The sequence below is a fragment of the Acromyrmex echinatior genome, chromosome 2, assembly GCF_024713525.1.
Source record: "Acromyrmex echinatior isolate Ae372 chromosome 2, ASM2471352v2, whole genome shotgun sequence".
Lineage (NCBI taxonomy): Eukaryota > Metazoa > Arthropoda > Insecta > Hymenoptera > Formicidae > Acromyrmex > Acromyrmex echinatior.
In genome coordinates, this window is record NC_141853.1 from 20,827,130 (window position 1) to 20,842,113 (window position 14,984).

Here is a 14,984-nt window from a genome sequence, read left to right on the forward strand (position 1 = left end):
CTATTACTTTTATGGCTCATGTCGTATTGAGACATTCAATTAACTCGATATAATTGTTCGACTTCGTGACTGCGACGACACTGTTACGAACATGAGCCAACATTACGTGACGTTTTATTTCTGGTAATAGCACAAATTTATTTTCGGAAAGTGTTACGAATAAAGATCTCTATTTATCTCAACTGCATGTATTCGTGTGGTCAGTATAAAAAAATGTTATAATATTATATTTTTTTATTCTAAATTTTTTCCTAAAGTATTGCAATATGTGTGTGTGTGTGTGTGTGTGTGTGTGTGTGTGTGTGTGTGTGTGTGTGTGTGTGTGTAAAAATATTACCTAAGTAGGAGAAAAAAAGAATAATTAATAAAAGTAAACGCACGTGCTCAATATGTATGTATTGTCGTGCTTATTATACATATTATTCATATCAGATGCATTACTCAATTTTTTATTTTATATCTCTTGCAGAATATATTGATATTTGATCAATATCGAAAGTATCTAATATTGAAAATTTGAGCGTCAAAGATCACTCGGGATATCCATGACCTATATTCCTATATTTGTGAAGTTCTATCAATTCAATGTATGTTCAGAAAATCGCCACGCCAGTGGAATGGTTTTTTTCGTTTTATTATTCGTATCAAAGCAAATAATAAATTGAGAATTTGTATTATAAAAAAAAATATCATAGACGATATAGATAAAAATTTTGTTTTTTAAATAGATCGCTTTAAAAATAAATTACTGGAAGGCAATTACTGAATCGCAATCTACGAATTGAATGAGATGGATAAAAAAATGGGAAAAACTTGAGAATATGTATTTCTTTTTTCTGTGTATTATTATGTCATAATCGGTCAACAGTCATAATTGTGTATCATTTTCGCGATGATTATTTCTAGCTATTAGACTTGATTATGTTTCCACGCATATGCAAATGCATCCTTAATGCGGAAGCTATTATGTTGTTAGATTATCTTCTCATTCTAAGTTCTCATCCCACGAAAGCTGCATTGACGAACGTTTGCTCTTGAATGCATAATGTTATTTAATTTTACGTACGCGGGTTGCTTCAGATTTCTCATGCTATCTTTCATCTTCGACTTCTTCGGCTAATTCAAAGTTTGTAGCGAAAATTTCGCTGCACACGATTTCCTTCGACACGATTTCCTTCTTTGTTTCAACTTTTAGTACGAAGTATCTTTATAACTCAAGTAGCTCAAAATAAAATTTCTAAAATAATTTTAATAAAGCAGAATGATAGAACAGCATGATAGAGAACAACATGATGTTGTCTCCAAATATTATTCTCAACTTCTAAATATAAATCTGATGTCTATCTATATATTTTCCAGGAATAACTGGCAATTTAATTTATTTTTCAAATAATAAGCAATTTCCTTGAAGACAATTAATATAATAGCTTGAACTATGCTTCAGATCTACTATCGAATAGAAACATAAAAGAAGGAAAATACATCGATATTTCTTCGCGATCACTTACCCTTCTGTTATTAACCGACTTGATCGTTGCATCACTATTATACGTGCATAAATAATACGAGATTAAGATGACAATCGTGGTCATAACAATAAGCAAGTGTCGCGAATTAATTTAAATTGCAAGAAGGACGTGTATGCCAGGCACGAGTTCAGCAGCTACGTACCAGCGCAGTTTATTAAGCTGAAAACTCGGAAGTACGTTCAGTGTCATTGATACCGTCAATGATATGTTGATTTTCTTTGTAAAGCTTGACATTGTATTGTAATTTCACGGGAAGAATTAATGCATCAACTTGAGTTCACAATAGTTTTAAGAATTTCGAGCTATTAAGTGACTTATTAGGAACTCCTACGCGACTATACGTAACGCATATTAAACCGTTTATGTACTCAGAATATTTAATCAACATTAAGTCTCTCCTCAGCACAGAAGATATTTCTTCTGTTCAATGTAAGAGCTCGTCGTGCAAAACAATAAATCCAAAATGGGAAGTTTGTCATGATTATTTTTTGCTTAAAAGCTACCGAAGCAGCGTAATTATGATCGGAAATAATGATTAATTTTTAAGCCAGGCACGTTCGTAGACAAGGTTTGAGAAACGTGTTTTATATTAAAATCACATCTCCATTCACTATTCATACACAGTTAATTCTTATCATTCGAACATAGTCCTTGATTTTTGAGTCTGTACGATATCAATATCATATTACATATCAACTTTGATATATAATCTCATTTTGACCTTGTATTAACGAGGCGAAGTAAAAATAAAAAATTGCAGACAAACTAACATAAATCTATTATTCAAAGTAAATGAGAGAAATATTGAAATTTTTGCCTATTGCATGTAACTGTTGTTTTAGACACCAGCGTTTACTTTGAATGTACGTATTTAAATCTTTTGTCGTATCACGAAATTGCTGAAAAACACGCGCTAAGATTCTCTCACGTTCAATCAGAATGACTAAGAGTCTTTGAACGGATTGACATATTAATACTACAATTATAATCCTTATACTGTTAAATTCATAATATCAAATTATACCCAATTTAAGTTGTTTTTAATTATTTCTATAAGTTACTGATTTTATACTCAATATATCATTAATTTAATTAAAACAATGAAATTAAATAATTTAACTCAAGAAAACGTATTAAATTTAACTCGAATGTATTTTATTATTTATTGAATGCATACGTTCATATGAATATTGTTTACTTTGAAACTAACTCCTAGAAATGAACTAATTCACATTTTGGCACATGGAGATTAAAAATAATAAAATATTTAAGAATGTAAATTCGATGCTTTTAGGATGAGCATTATGGGCTAATTGTGCATTTACTTAAAGTCTTAACGGAATAGACGTAGAAAAAAGTTTTATTATATAATCATCACTTGTGTTCGATCTATCGGTTATATTTTACATACGTTTACTATTAATGAGTACGTCATTTACCTTAACACTGATAATGCGATACGCGAGCGGGGCGCACTTATCAAGAATGCGATGTCATTGGCGTGATATAGATGGAATGGTAACACGTGCGTAATTGGAAACGATTAAACAACATTAAACTCTCTCTCTTTCTCTCTCTTTTTTTTTGCAAAGTCTTATGCACTGCGCGCGTAGATTTAGCACAGCATTTGAACACAACGCAATTCGCGCGACTAACGTTGCGAGTAGACTCTCGTCACTGTTTGACTTTGCTCTCTTATTCTCCCCCTTTTTCTGCACTAGTGTTCGCATTATCTACGTCTTTTAACGCAACGTCGAATTATACGTCCGCGCAATAGAGACGTGATAGAATTAGCTCTGAGATGATACGAGATGTGAAATGATGCGCATTTTGTCTCAATGCAATGAGATGCAAACGAGTCCTCGAGAGATATCCTTCCTCTCTTCGTGAAACTGCGAATCTTTTCGAACAGCTACGACATCGAGATTTTTCAATGTCAACGATATGTCTATTTCATATTTACAATACTCTACAAAAAATAATTAGATTAATATGAATTTATGTTGTGAAATATTTTTTCAGTATAAAGGATTAGTCTTCAAATATAATATTTAAGCCTTTTTTTCTGTACCTTTTTATTTTTTTAATTATTGGCACAAATAAAAATTTGCTATTTTTACAAAATAAAAATTGATTACTTCATGGGAAGAATTTTTGTCAATTTTTCCTATTTTTTTTATTGCTGTTTCTATATTTTTCTAAAATGATTCCAAGACGATGAAATAATATATTTCTTAATGTCTCAACAAATAGTAGTTATATAATTCGCGAAAAATTCGAAATTATATTTATATAATTTCGAAATATTCGGTTTATATTTATGTTGCTCTATTGTTCATATTTACGCAATGAGAACGATAGCAGTGTAACTGACTTTCGATATCAGACAAATTAGCAAAAACCACGAGCAATACTCTTGAACGATGAGACGTGCAAGTCAATACGTATACAGATAAAAAAATGTAAATACAGAGAACGAATATACTGCAGTGTGTTTTATTTTAATATTTTTTATTTACCCATATTGTTTAATTTTTTCTATTCGTAAAATGTTACGCCGACATGCTTTCGTGATATAGTTTACTGCAATAACAATGCAAACATAATCTTTATCCAGTATGTAATTTTTAATTAGCAGAATTTTTTTCACAGCGAGATATGTATTACAAATATGTCACATTTTAATTCAGTAAAATCTCGCTGCTTTTCTCTCTGAGTTTTTATTGACTACACAAACGACACGTACGGTGATATCCTGAAGAGAGACTGTTCACAAAAAATAATTTATCTTTATGTCCCGGTTTAAATGCGGTTTGTACAGTGATAGATATATACGTGATGTCGCACTGGGGTGACAAGCGGATGAATCATGAAACGACACTTACGACTACTACCAATCGGAACGCATGCAATCTCTACATAGCTGATATGCAGTATTATGCATGAATAAATGCAGAAATGTATTATCAAATACATGCGACATGTTGCATCACGGCTTCGGTGTTATGGTAAAATAATGCGAATCAAACGCGAATTACAAGTCTGAATATTCGAAATTATTTCCATTTATCTCTAAACAATAGAAGTTACATAATATTGTTAAATCTAATTGATCTAATCTGAAAATATAAGGCATAAAAGTTGTTTTACTCGTTGCTTTTGCTCGTTATAATAACACTTTTATCTGCGATAAAATATTTTATTTAATAATTTTACTTATTTTTTTGCCTGCATGAATACAAATTCATTCTTTAAATTTAATTCTCACGTCACAATTTTGAAAAAAATGACATTAAAGAGCAGAAAAAAAATAATTTTGAGGATTTTTATGTTGTAACACCGGCAGCAAATTTTTTTCTAAATTTTATTAATATCCCTTCCCCCCTCCTATGCAAAAGATCAATTTTTAACTTTAAAATGTATTTTAATTTGTTTCGTTATAATTTTTCAAAATATAGCAATTTGAAAATGGTTCCTCCCATGCAATACATGGGAAAAACTTTTTATTCCATTTTAACATTACATATTTATATATAGTGCCCAAAAATTTCGAGCCAGCTGAATATCTCGGAAAGTATGCATTTTTGAGAAAAATATTTTAGACAAAAATTGAATTTAAAAGATCTATTTAATGATCTCATCAGTTTGACGTCACTTGAGTGACAATGTCAGATCAAAGTCACATCGATTTTTTTAAATTGGACACTATTTTTTTATTCCAGAATCTAATAGCCGAAGTCTTTGAAAAGCTTTTTCAAAACGCTAATAATGTTCATTTTCATTAAATATTTCTCGAGTTATAATGCTTGAAAGTTACTGTACCGTCATTGTTAGTATATCGGACCCAAGGTGTCCGACCGACGATTAAAACCTCTTGAATATTATTCAGGATCGTGCCCTAGATAACATTCGTTAAGATCAAAATCATTGGAGGTTTGTTAAGATTAAAGTTATTGAAGTTTCTCTTATTTTCATTTTAGCACTGAAAATTCATTTTTACGTAAAAATGAGAATGGCAATACTATAACTTCCAAACATTGTGACTCAAAAAGTACTTAATAAAAATGAACTTTATTGTATTTTGAAAAGTTTTTGACATTGGCTATTAGATTCTGGAATCGAAAATAGGATGTCCAGTGTACGCCTCGCTCTGCTGAAGTAAACGGCAAGGTTCCACGAAATGTTAACATTAGTAATAGAAACGTTAGCATTAGTAGTAAAAACACGGCGATAATCTTCTAATATCTTTGAAGATAATATCTGTGAAAGCTTAAAAAGTGTTATCATATAGAGAGTCTAATTTAAAAAAATCGATGATCTTGACCTGACATTGGCGATGCCATCTAAGATCAAATTGATAAAATCATTAAATAGATCTTTTTAAACCTTACAATTTTTGTCTAAAACATTTTTCTTAAAAATGCATTTTTTCCGAGATATTCAGCTGGCTTTGAACTTTTGGCGGGCACTGTACATATGAAAAGTAAGTGCTTTTGTGATTACATAATACTATGCTCATACAATCAGATCACACTAACAGTAAATCAAAAAGCAATATGAAGTTGACAATACAATATGACTATTTTCAATGCGTTATATCTCGAAAACGAAAAGTTATATCGAAACGAAACAAAATGTATTTTAAAGCTGAAAGTTTATATTTTCGCGTGATATTAACGGGGGGAAAAAAAAAAAATTAGTATCGGTGTTACGACGTTAAAATCGATTTTGTGCCTTGTCAAAATTACGTAACGTGAAGCAATTAGTAAATAATATTATCGTATTTAGCATTCAAAAAATTATGAGAACGATTACGTTTGTTCAGGCAATGATCTCAAAGTATAAATTTGCATAATAAATAACAAGATAAGCAGAATTTCGTATATATAAAGAGCTTTTAATAATTCATTATATATAATTTAGAATTTAACATGCGCGCGTCAAGAGAAATAGAATTTAATTTACGACCGTCGTTTCTGTGGCGAATGTCAAACAAATTATTGAACGTGTTTCGTAATGCAGGTAACGTACGGAGGCTCTTTTTACACGTTACGCGAATATGAAACGTTATATACTATTTAAAATTATGCATACGTTAATACATACGTGTTTGTTAGTCCAATGTATTATCGTCATGATGACATAACATTTCTGAAAAGTCAAAACAATATGTACCAGGAGAACTTTGGTGATCACTTGAATCAATATTATCATATTAGGTGTTGGAATTAATTCGTAGCGTTTTTAATGAAAGAATGTTATTTATTTCACATGAGCATTAAAAAGTACATTAATGAAAGTACTTCCCATCACTTGTAAAACGCTACGAATTAATTCCAACACCTAATATATTGATTCAATATCATATATTGACATTATTGCTGACGTGAGATTAAAAAGCATCATCATCCTACTACTCGAGTTTCAATCGAGTTGTTTATTGTTTTTGTGAAATGACTCAGATATGTAAAATTGATTCTGGAAACTCATTATAGATTTTACCGATTGAATGAATCGTTTACAGAGTTCGATAGTTAGTTTCGCTTACGTCTTTATAATCTTAGAATTAATATTCATCATTAAACTCGTTCTTCTCGCGGAGAAAATATAAAATTTTTTATCACTGTTCCGATCGAAGTGCAAAAAATAACATCGTTACATATGAAAAATTTTTTTCTCACTGGAATATTACAATAGTTCTTCGAAGAATGGTTTTATACATCGCCTTATTAATATACAACAGTTACGTTTAATTCTTTCAAGTTTTCAAAGTTAATTGCTTTTAATTGGACAACACAACACAGTCATCAAATTTCATGTCAAGTATCTGTACAGCGTATCTGTCATTATTTACGAGCTTTGTTTAACATACGTAATCAATATCTTACAGTAAGACCATTGTTCAATACGTAAATATTATCCTAGTAGATAATGTCGCGGAAGTGCTCAGAGGTTCCTTTGTGTAACATTATAGTTTGATATCATCGCTCGCTATTTTGATACATGCGACACGACGTAATAGCTTGATATCTTTCAGATTAGAGAAGTGTTCTAGGAGTGACGTAATAATTTAATATCTTTCAGATCAAAGAAGTATAGTCTGAGTAGCGTGTCAGATGGACGAAAACGCAAAAGAATCGCGGAGAGGGAAAGGGAAAAAAGAGCAAAAATTACGTGTAATTACGCGGAAAGAATGCTTTGTCATATCTCGGACGAGATTTACAGGCGTATAATTTCGCGAGTCGTGTTCGCTCAGGTGTGTGGGAAGAAAAGGCCTAATGGGAAGACCAGCATCTGAGAACAGGTGCGAGTTGCGCTCGTGAAATAATCGCGCGTGTCGTCGTCGCCGCTCGCTAATTTACGACAACCGCATAACGTATGCAAGGCGTCATTCCCTGTTCGTTGCATTAACGTCTTCCTAGGCAACGCGTGCGGCATACGTCAATTAGGTCACGGCTCACGTTCTATTTCGGTAGATAGGTGGGGAAAAACCCTCACCCTTCTCGGAGGACGCGAGCGAAGGTTCATTTCTATGAATTCGTTTTGCAAAATCCTCATTCTCTCGCCTCCGATTTGCAAAACCGGCGGTGGAAAGGTGAAGGTTTGTTTCACGAAATAAATTTTATAGAAATAAAATCCAACTTTAATTCTCGCAATCGAAAACTTTAATTCTCGCTAATTTATACCGTTATCTATTCACGCCATCCCAGCCACGGACACTATCCGATCCCCTCGTCGACGAAGCTCCGATTAATATTCCCCGGCACGATACTGTCGACGTCCCACAAACCGCTATCATTCCCCCCCCCTCACCCCCCCCCCCTCCCTCTCGCTTAATCGCGGGGTCTTTCCCTTTCTGTATTATTCTGAGCTTTTAATGCATCTTTCATCTAGCGGACAGCGCGCGATAAATTGCCGGCGTATCGATTTCAGAACACAGCGTCTTACAGTATGAAAGAGCAAAACGAGCAGAGGATGACAGATATAGAGGACATTGACTCGCCGGGCATGGGTATTCGTGTGAGAACTACCGCCCCGGTGTGTTACGGGAGGAACATGACATTTCCTCGGCCGACTTCGTCTTACGCACATAGACACGAACTTCCAGCTATAGTGACCGAGGGAGAGAGCTGCAGACTTCTTGCCGAGGTAAGGGGCGCTATTACATTATTGTCGTATTCGTATTACTTCGCGGGTGACTCGAAATCTTGCGTATTCAGGCCCAGATATTTTTAATTGCAACCCGAATTAATTAACTTCGATATTATTCGATTTCATTATCGAGCGTTCTCAGACAGTCCATTTATTCGATGCATACCTGGTGAAAAAAATTGTTACGTCTTATTTAAAGAACACAGAGAGAGAGTCGAGTGTCTAAACTAATCTGAAGGTACAGTCCGAAGATATAAGTAAAATAACTTTGTATCTAAAATAAATTTTTTTGTAGAATAAAATGTAATCTCTATTATCGGATTTTTCTCAATTATTCAATGTTTAGGGCCTGTCTTCATTAGGTCGGATAATCAAGGTTCTATTGTAGATCCTCTCGGTACCGCGAGACGAGATAACGAATCTAGTTGGGAAATGGCAAATTACAGGATCGCTCTTGTACAATCCGTTCTCTCGTTGCAGCCGCGGAGGCGAGTCTCAAACCGTGGTTACGGAACCGTTTCCCTCCACATCTGCGCAGCAGCGCGAGTCTTCGTCGTTTTCTCTCTCTCTTTTTTTTTTTTTTTACCTCGTAATCATATCCGCTGCTCCGTGATCGCGGTATCTCGCTCGATTAGTCGCTTCCTCGAGAAACGAGGATTACGGAAACAGTACGCCTCCGGTTTGTTTTGCAGCAGCAAGAGGGCAATTCCTGCAGCGACGGCCAACTGTCGGGCGTGATGCCGGACGTAGCGATGGCGACGGCCTCCTTCGGCGCTCTGCATTTAATCGAGGAGCAGGAACTGGAATTGGATCTCGGTGACGGGGCGTCGCACCTCTTACCGCACGTTTCCCCGTCGGGCGGCGGAACCATTGAGCCGGCTGCTCACCGGTCGTCGCTTCCTCATCAGCATCAAAGACACTTCTCCGGTCCACCACCCCCACCTTACGTGTATCATCGTGCTAGCACTGCCTTACCGAGGTTTATTTGAAATTTATATATGATATGTGGATGGAGCGGACAACATGGCAACTACTGACGATTCTCCTTTGTATTCCCTCCTCCTCCTCCTCCTCTCTCTCTCTCTCTCTCTCTCTCTCTCTCTCTCTCTCTCTCTCTCTCTCTCTCTCTCTCTCTCGTTTCCTCTTTATTATTACATAGCCAATCTCCTCTCTCTCTCTTTCTCTCTATCGTAGGATGTATTGATCAAACCTTGTTATTGCGGGTACAAATTTATTACAAGGGTAACTGTATGTACATTTTTATTTAAAGCAAGCTTAAAAAAGGATAGAAAGTACTTGATTTAAGAGTATCCGTAATTTTTCCGGATCTGGAAGTTATACCCAAAAGGAAAAAAACCTTGCTTATCGATGCGAATGTGTGCGGAGTATACGGAGGTTTCACACCGTATAATCTATATATATAAATATATATATATATATATATATATATAAAAATAAAAATATAAATATATAAATGTAATGATTAAGTGCAATCGTGTATGAGAAGAAATTGCGATTGTGATTTATACATATAAAAATGTAATCGTGATATGTGCATGTGGGTGTACTTATGTGTATGTGTGCGCGTATGTGTGTGTACTTGGGGAACATAATGTGTGTTCGCGGTTCCGGCTCTGAAGTGTCAAGACTGTTAGCAAGAAAGTCTTTAGAAAAGAAAAAAAAAAGAAACGAAAGAGGAACAATGTACGGGATATTGAATAAATCGCGCCTTGTCACATTACCATCCTTATACTTCACATAATAATAATTACAGGAAAGTGAAAGTGCCGCGTATTCCTCGTACATTTGTTTCTTCTCGTAGAGAAAGCGTGGCGGCGACGGCGGCGGCGGCTACTCACGCGAGCGGAGCTGCGAAGCGCTTGATGACATTTTACCATGCTAAACTTTTTAATTTTTTCTCTCTTCTAGGGCAGTTTCGATGTATGACGGGCTATAGTAAGACTGTAAGTACACAAGAGAAATCCAATCGATAAAACATATATCGCGCGCTTAGAGATGACGTCCGGGGCGCCTCGGGTCGTAAAAAGCGTGCGTGACGTTCACGATATTTAATGGGTTAATTAATTATCGCTAAGTGCCCGGGTGCATGAGAATTTTCTAAGAAAAAGTTTTCCATGAATTTAAATGTACGCTTCCGCCGGCCTTGCTCCGTCGCGGCTTTGTAATATATCCACAAACAGGGTACGTACTATATACAGAGTGACCCAGAAGTCGCGTATCATCTTTCGATAGTCGTTTAAAGTTGTGAAAGAAACGGCGTTTTAATTTCGAAATATTATTTTCGAGTTAAAACTGTATGAAAGTTCTTGGCAAACTAAGTTCAAGAGGACATGCAAATGTATACGAAATTTTATTCCTTGGGTAAGAAAAGAAAAATTCAATTTATCAAAATCTGAAACGAGAATCAGAAACTTCCGAGTTAGAAAGATAAAATACTGAAATAATAATAATTGAGAATGACATCTAATTAAATTGTCACTAACTCTTCTTTAGAAATACGATCGATCACATCGGTCTGGTCAATGATGAATTTGCAATGAAGTTTGTTTCTGGGTTACCGTGCGTATTTCGTTCCGCAAAAGTCATAAAATGTCAGACTTTATTTCAATACTTCCGTGTAATACAAGTAACGGTGGAAAACTTGTCACTTTCACTTTCGTTGAAGCAACAACGATCACAGGCGGGAATTAATCACTTCAAGCGTACAGATTAATATCGTCAGATAGTAATTATTCTTTATTTAATATGGCTCTTCGGTGTCGACATGGAATGTAATTATGTATTAAGATACTCAATTATAGGGGTCCGTATATTCAAGAATTCCTTTACCGTCCTTACGTTAAGTATTCGAAATTATTATTTCCTGCGTATATATTCAAACCATAAATTAATCGTTCAATTAATTTTATCGATTGTATTATATGCGTTTCGTTATATTTTCTTAGAAGAATACAATATATTTCGTCTTAGAAAAATGAAATTCGGCGTTGTTATCACCGCTGGCATAAATTGTGATATTATTCAAGAAAGGTTATTGAGTTCAGTCATTGTGGCTCAGAATTTCACTTTGCAGATCTGGATTTAGAAGGATATATGATTATGTAAAATAACGTTAATTATATACGATTCAAATAAGCTATAAATACCGGTCATCTGCTTTGTAAAGCGTATCACTCGCGACTTTACTATCTCGCGAATCGTAAAATTAATTGAATCTGTATTTGAAACGATGTTAGATCGTGAATCCACGACAGTGTCAGATAATATCAAGAGTGAACAACAGTTCGTGAATCCACGATCGATTGACGAAGTTATGATTTAAATAAAGCAACTAGACCAACTTTTAAGACCAGAATAAAAGAATAGTTATCACGTAGATAGATTAATATTGTATAGACTGAGGTATATCGCGAGAGTAGTATTTTGACATTCATATAGTTCGTGCGTCGCAAAAAAAAGGAAGAAAGAAAAGCGATTTTTTAGGTTCTTCCATTTAGACATTTACGATTCCCTTTATTTCTTCCAAAGTGAAATTGTTGATTTTTGTAAGCTGAAGTGTTAATTACGTTTGCTGCAAAATAAAATTTTCGGACAGTTTATCTTTTTTATGACTCACACGATAGATGGCTCGCTAAGATATATTTAAAAATAAAGTTTAATAAATATTTCAAAATGGAAAGAGAGGACTCGCTGTTATTTCTCCGTTCCTAGTGCAATTCATGGTCGGGGGAGAGGGAGTTTATGTAAGTATCCGTCATAAGTAACCGTCGGCGAAATCACAAGATTTATCCCCGCGTCCAACTCGTGTTTTACAACACCAAATAATAAACGCGTTACATAAACAGGCGCACTGTTTTTAGCAAAATAATACCCAAGGACCGCAAAATACATCAGAATGGATGCTTAGGGAACGTCAGAACTTTCCCGCGCCATTACTCATACCGAATTTATGTAAAAGCGTTGTACATACTCGGAGCACAGCGAGGAATACCGCCCAGCAAAATCCAGCCTCACCGTATCCGCTCTTGACGTCACGCCGCGCTTACGCGCGTATAACAGATCGACGGGCTGCATCGCATAATTCAGCATGTAAAGTCGACAATGACTTGTGTCGTTCAAGTGTGAAAATTCCTATCGCCCCGTATTTTCACTGTTGCGCAAAAATAACTCGTCGCGAGGAACTTATCGTAAATCCAGTGTTTAATATAAGCGAACAAATTTACTGTGAATAATAAGCAGCTGGAAAATAAACAGGAGAAGATTCTAATCTTTTTACGTTCAATTTAAATTTTCTTAAAATATAATATCCTCCGTGATGAATATTATAAAGTGAAATAATATACCTTCCGAGTAAAACCGATGTTGCAGCTTGTTATATAAGTTGCATTAACTTCCTCGAAATTATTAACAGCGTTCGTTACGGATGTTTAAGTCTAGCTTGATTTAGGCTTCGCGTGATTGCATCCACTTACGGGAAGTTACGTGTTTTTTAATTTACGAGTTTAACTTTAACGATAGGTTTTCAAATGATTCAAAGTTGATTTCTTCCTTAGTGAAAATATCGAGACACCAATGGTTTTCGAGTTATGAATGATTGATGAAGGAATTGTTTGCAAACAGATAAAATGTTTGCTTTTCCAAGGAAATATTCCATTTCGATTTTGATTGGTTTTGAAGCATATAGAGTATACAGTTGACAACAACAAACACGTATTTCTTTACAAATATTTTCTCGCGCGTTTAAAGATTGAAACTCTGAAACTAACGAAGCGTATCTTTCGAACGGATCGTTGAAGTTGTGATATATATGTGCGTGCGTGTGTACACATATATATATAATATACACTGTATGCGTGTGTGTGTGTGTGTGTTTTAGACAAAGAGTTTATAATATTTATGCCCCATTTCCACCAATGTAGATTAATCTCGGTTCAACTTACTCTTTTTCTAATCTTTAGAACTAAAAAAAGACAAAGAATAAGTTGAACCGAAATTAAAGTTAATCTGTATTGGTGGAAACGGTCCTTAATATATTTTATAATCGTTTAAATCTTTCAAAAACATCGATATACTTCTTGGTCTATTTTCTATCATTATCTTCCAAAAGGTTAAAGGTCAATGATTAAAGAGCATTTTTAATCTGAAATAATTTAATCTGAAGATCCCTTTTAAAAAGACGTTTTGTTATATCACTTGTTGACGTGGTTTGGGAAAATCACATATCCGCTTATTTTATGAAGAAAATATTATTTTATTCATAATTAATATTATTTGTTTTTAAAGAATATGGGAAATCTCAAAGAATGTCGAAGAGATAAATGTTTGAGATTTGACCACGATACTTTTGGATACCTTGAAAAAAATAGAAAAGCAAGAAAATGTTATCTTGCAAATGGAAAAAGTTGCATATACGCAGCATTAATAATATACGCATTGCGTATATTATACGCAACGCGTATAATAAATTAATTCTTTAAAACACTATTTTCCGAATATTGATATCAATTTACATGCATAAATTTACGTAAAATATTTTAATAATGTGTAAAATAATCTTTATCTTTACAAAAATAATCGAAATTTGCAAAAATAATGGGAAAAAGAAATGTTTGAAACATTTTTCCATTTTAATTTATCTTTAAACGTGAATTTGAAAACACGTTTTTAAGTGTACATTAGAGAAACATCTTTTTTTTTATTTTCAACTGGTGTACAATATATACATTTATATTTATTTATTTAGTTAATTTAAAAAATTATTTGAATCTACTGTTGTCACGGTTTTATTTCAAAATTTATTTATGCGAAATATGTAATCATATAACGTTAAAATTCGAAAATCGCGATAAATGGTAACTTCTGATATTATATTCGAATAAAAATCACTTCTAGATTGATCTAAGAATCTATCAAAGTCACGAATTGTGGAACACTCTATATTTAGCTATAATAAAAAATATATGTATATTATAGTTCTGATAATTACAGTTTAACAACGTACTTTTTTCTCTCACGCAATTAAATCGTGTTTTAGTATCATTAGGATCTGCTTAAGCATTCAGATGTGTCAGGTATGAAATATATTTAATTTTACGTGACAATTTAACTTTTTTTTTTAGTAAAACATTAACTCATTTCTTTTCCTTCAAATATATGGGTCATTCATCTTTAATTCAAAATATCAGAAATAATCTGTATGTTATAAAAGTTATATATAAACTGTATAAAATATAATCTATAATTGTCAATATTATCATCGTTACAATTTTAAATGAAGGAATG

General features: G+C 33.8%; 1 protein-coding gene across 4 annotated transcripts in view; it reads left to right on the plus strand.

The window, feature by feature from the left end:
- The window catches only part of LOC105143621 (BTB/POZ domain-containing protein 7), a 57,646-nt gene that overhangs the window by 10,830 nt on the left and 31,832 nt on the right, over window positions 1-14,984 (plus strand). For 2 of the 4 annotated variants that reach the window (XM_011052071.2, XM_011052072.2), the window contains exons 10-11: window positions 8,463-8,678; window positions 9,374-12,381. The exons of the other annotated variants lie outside the window; for them this stretch is intronic. In XM_011052071.2, the coding sequence (XP_011050373.1) occupies window positions 8,463-8,678; window positions 9,374-9,670 (513 nt within the window). In that variant the 3' untranslated portion in view covers window positions 9,671-12,381. Of the gene's footprint in view, window positions 1-8,462; window positions 8,679-9,373; window positions 12,382-14,984 lie in introns of those variants that run through there. 4 annotated transcript variants of the gene reach the window in all.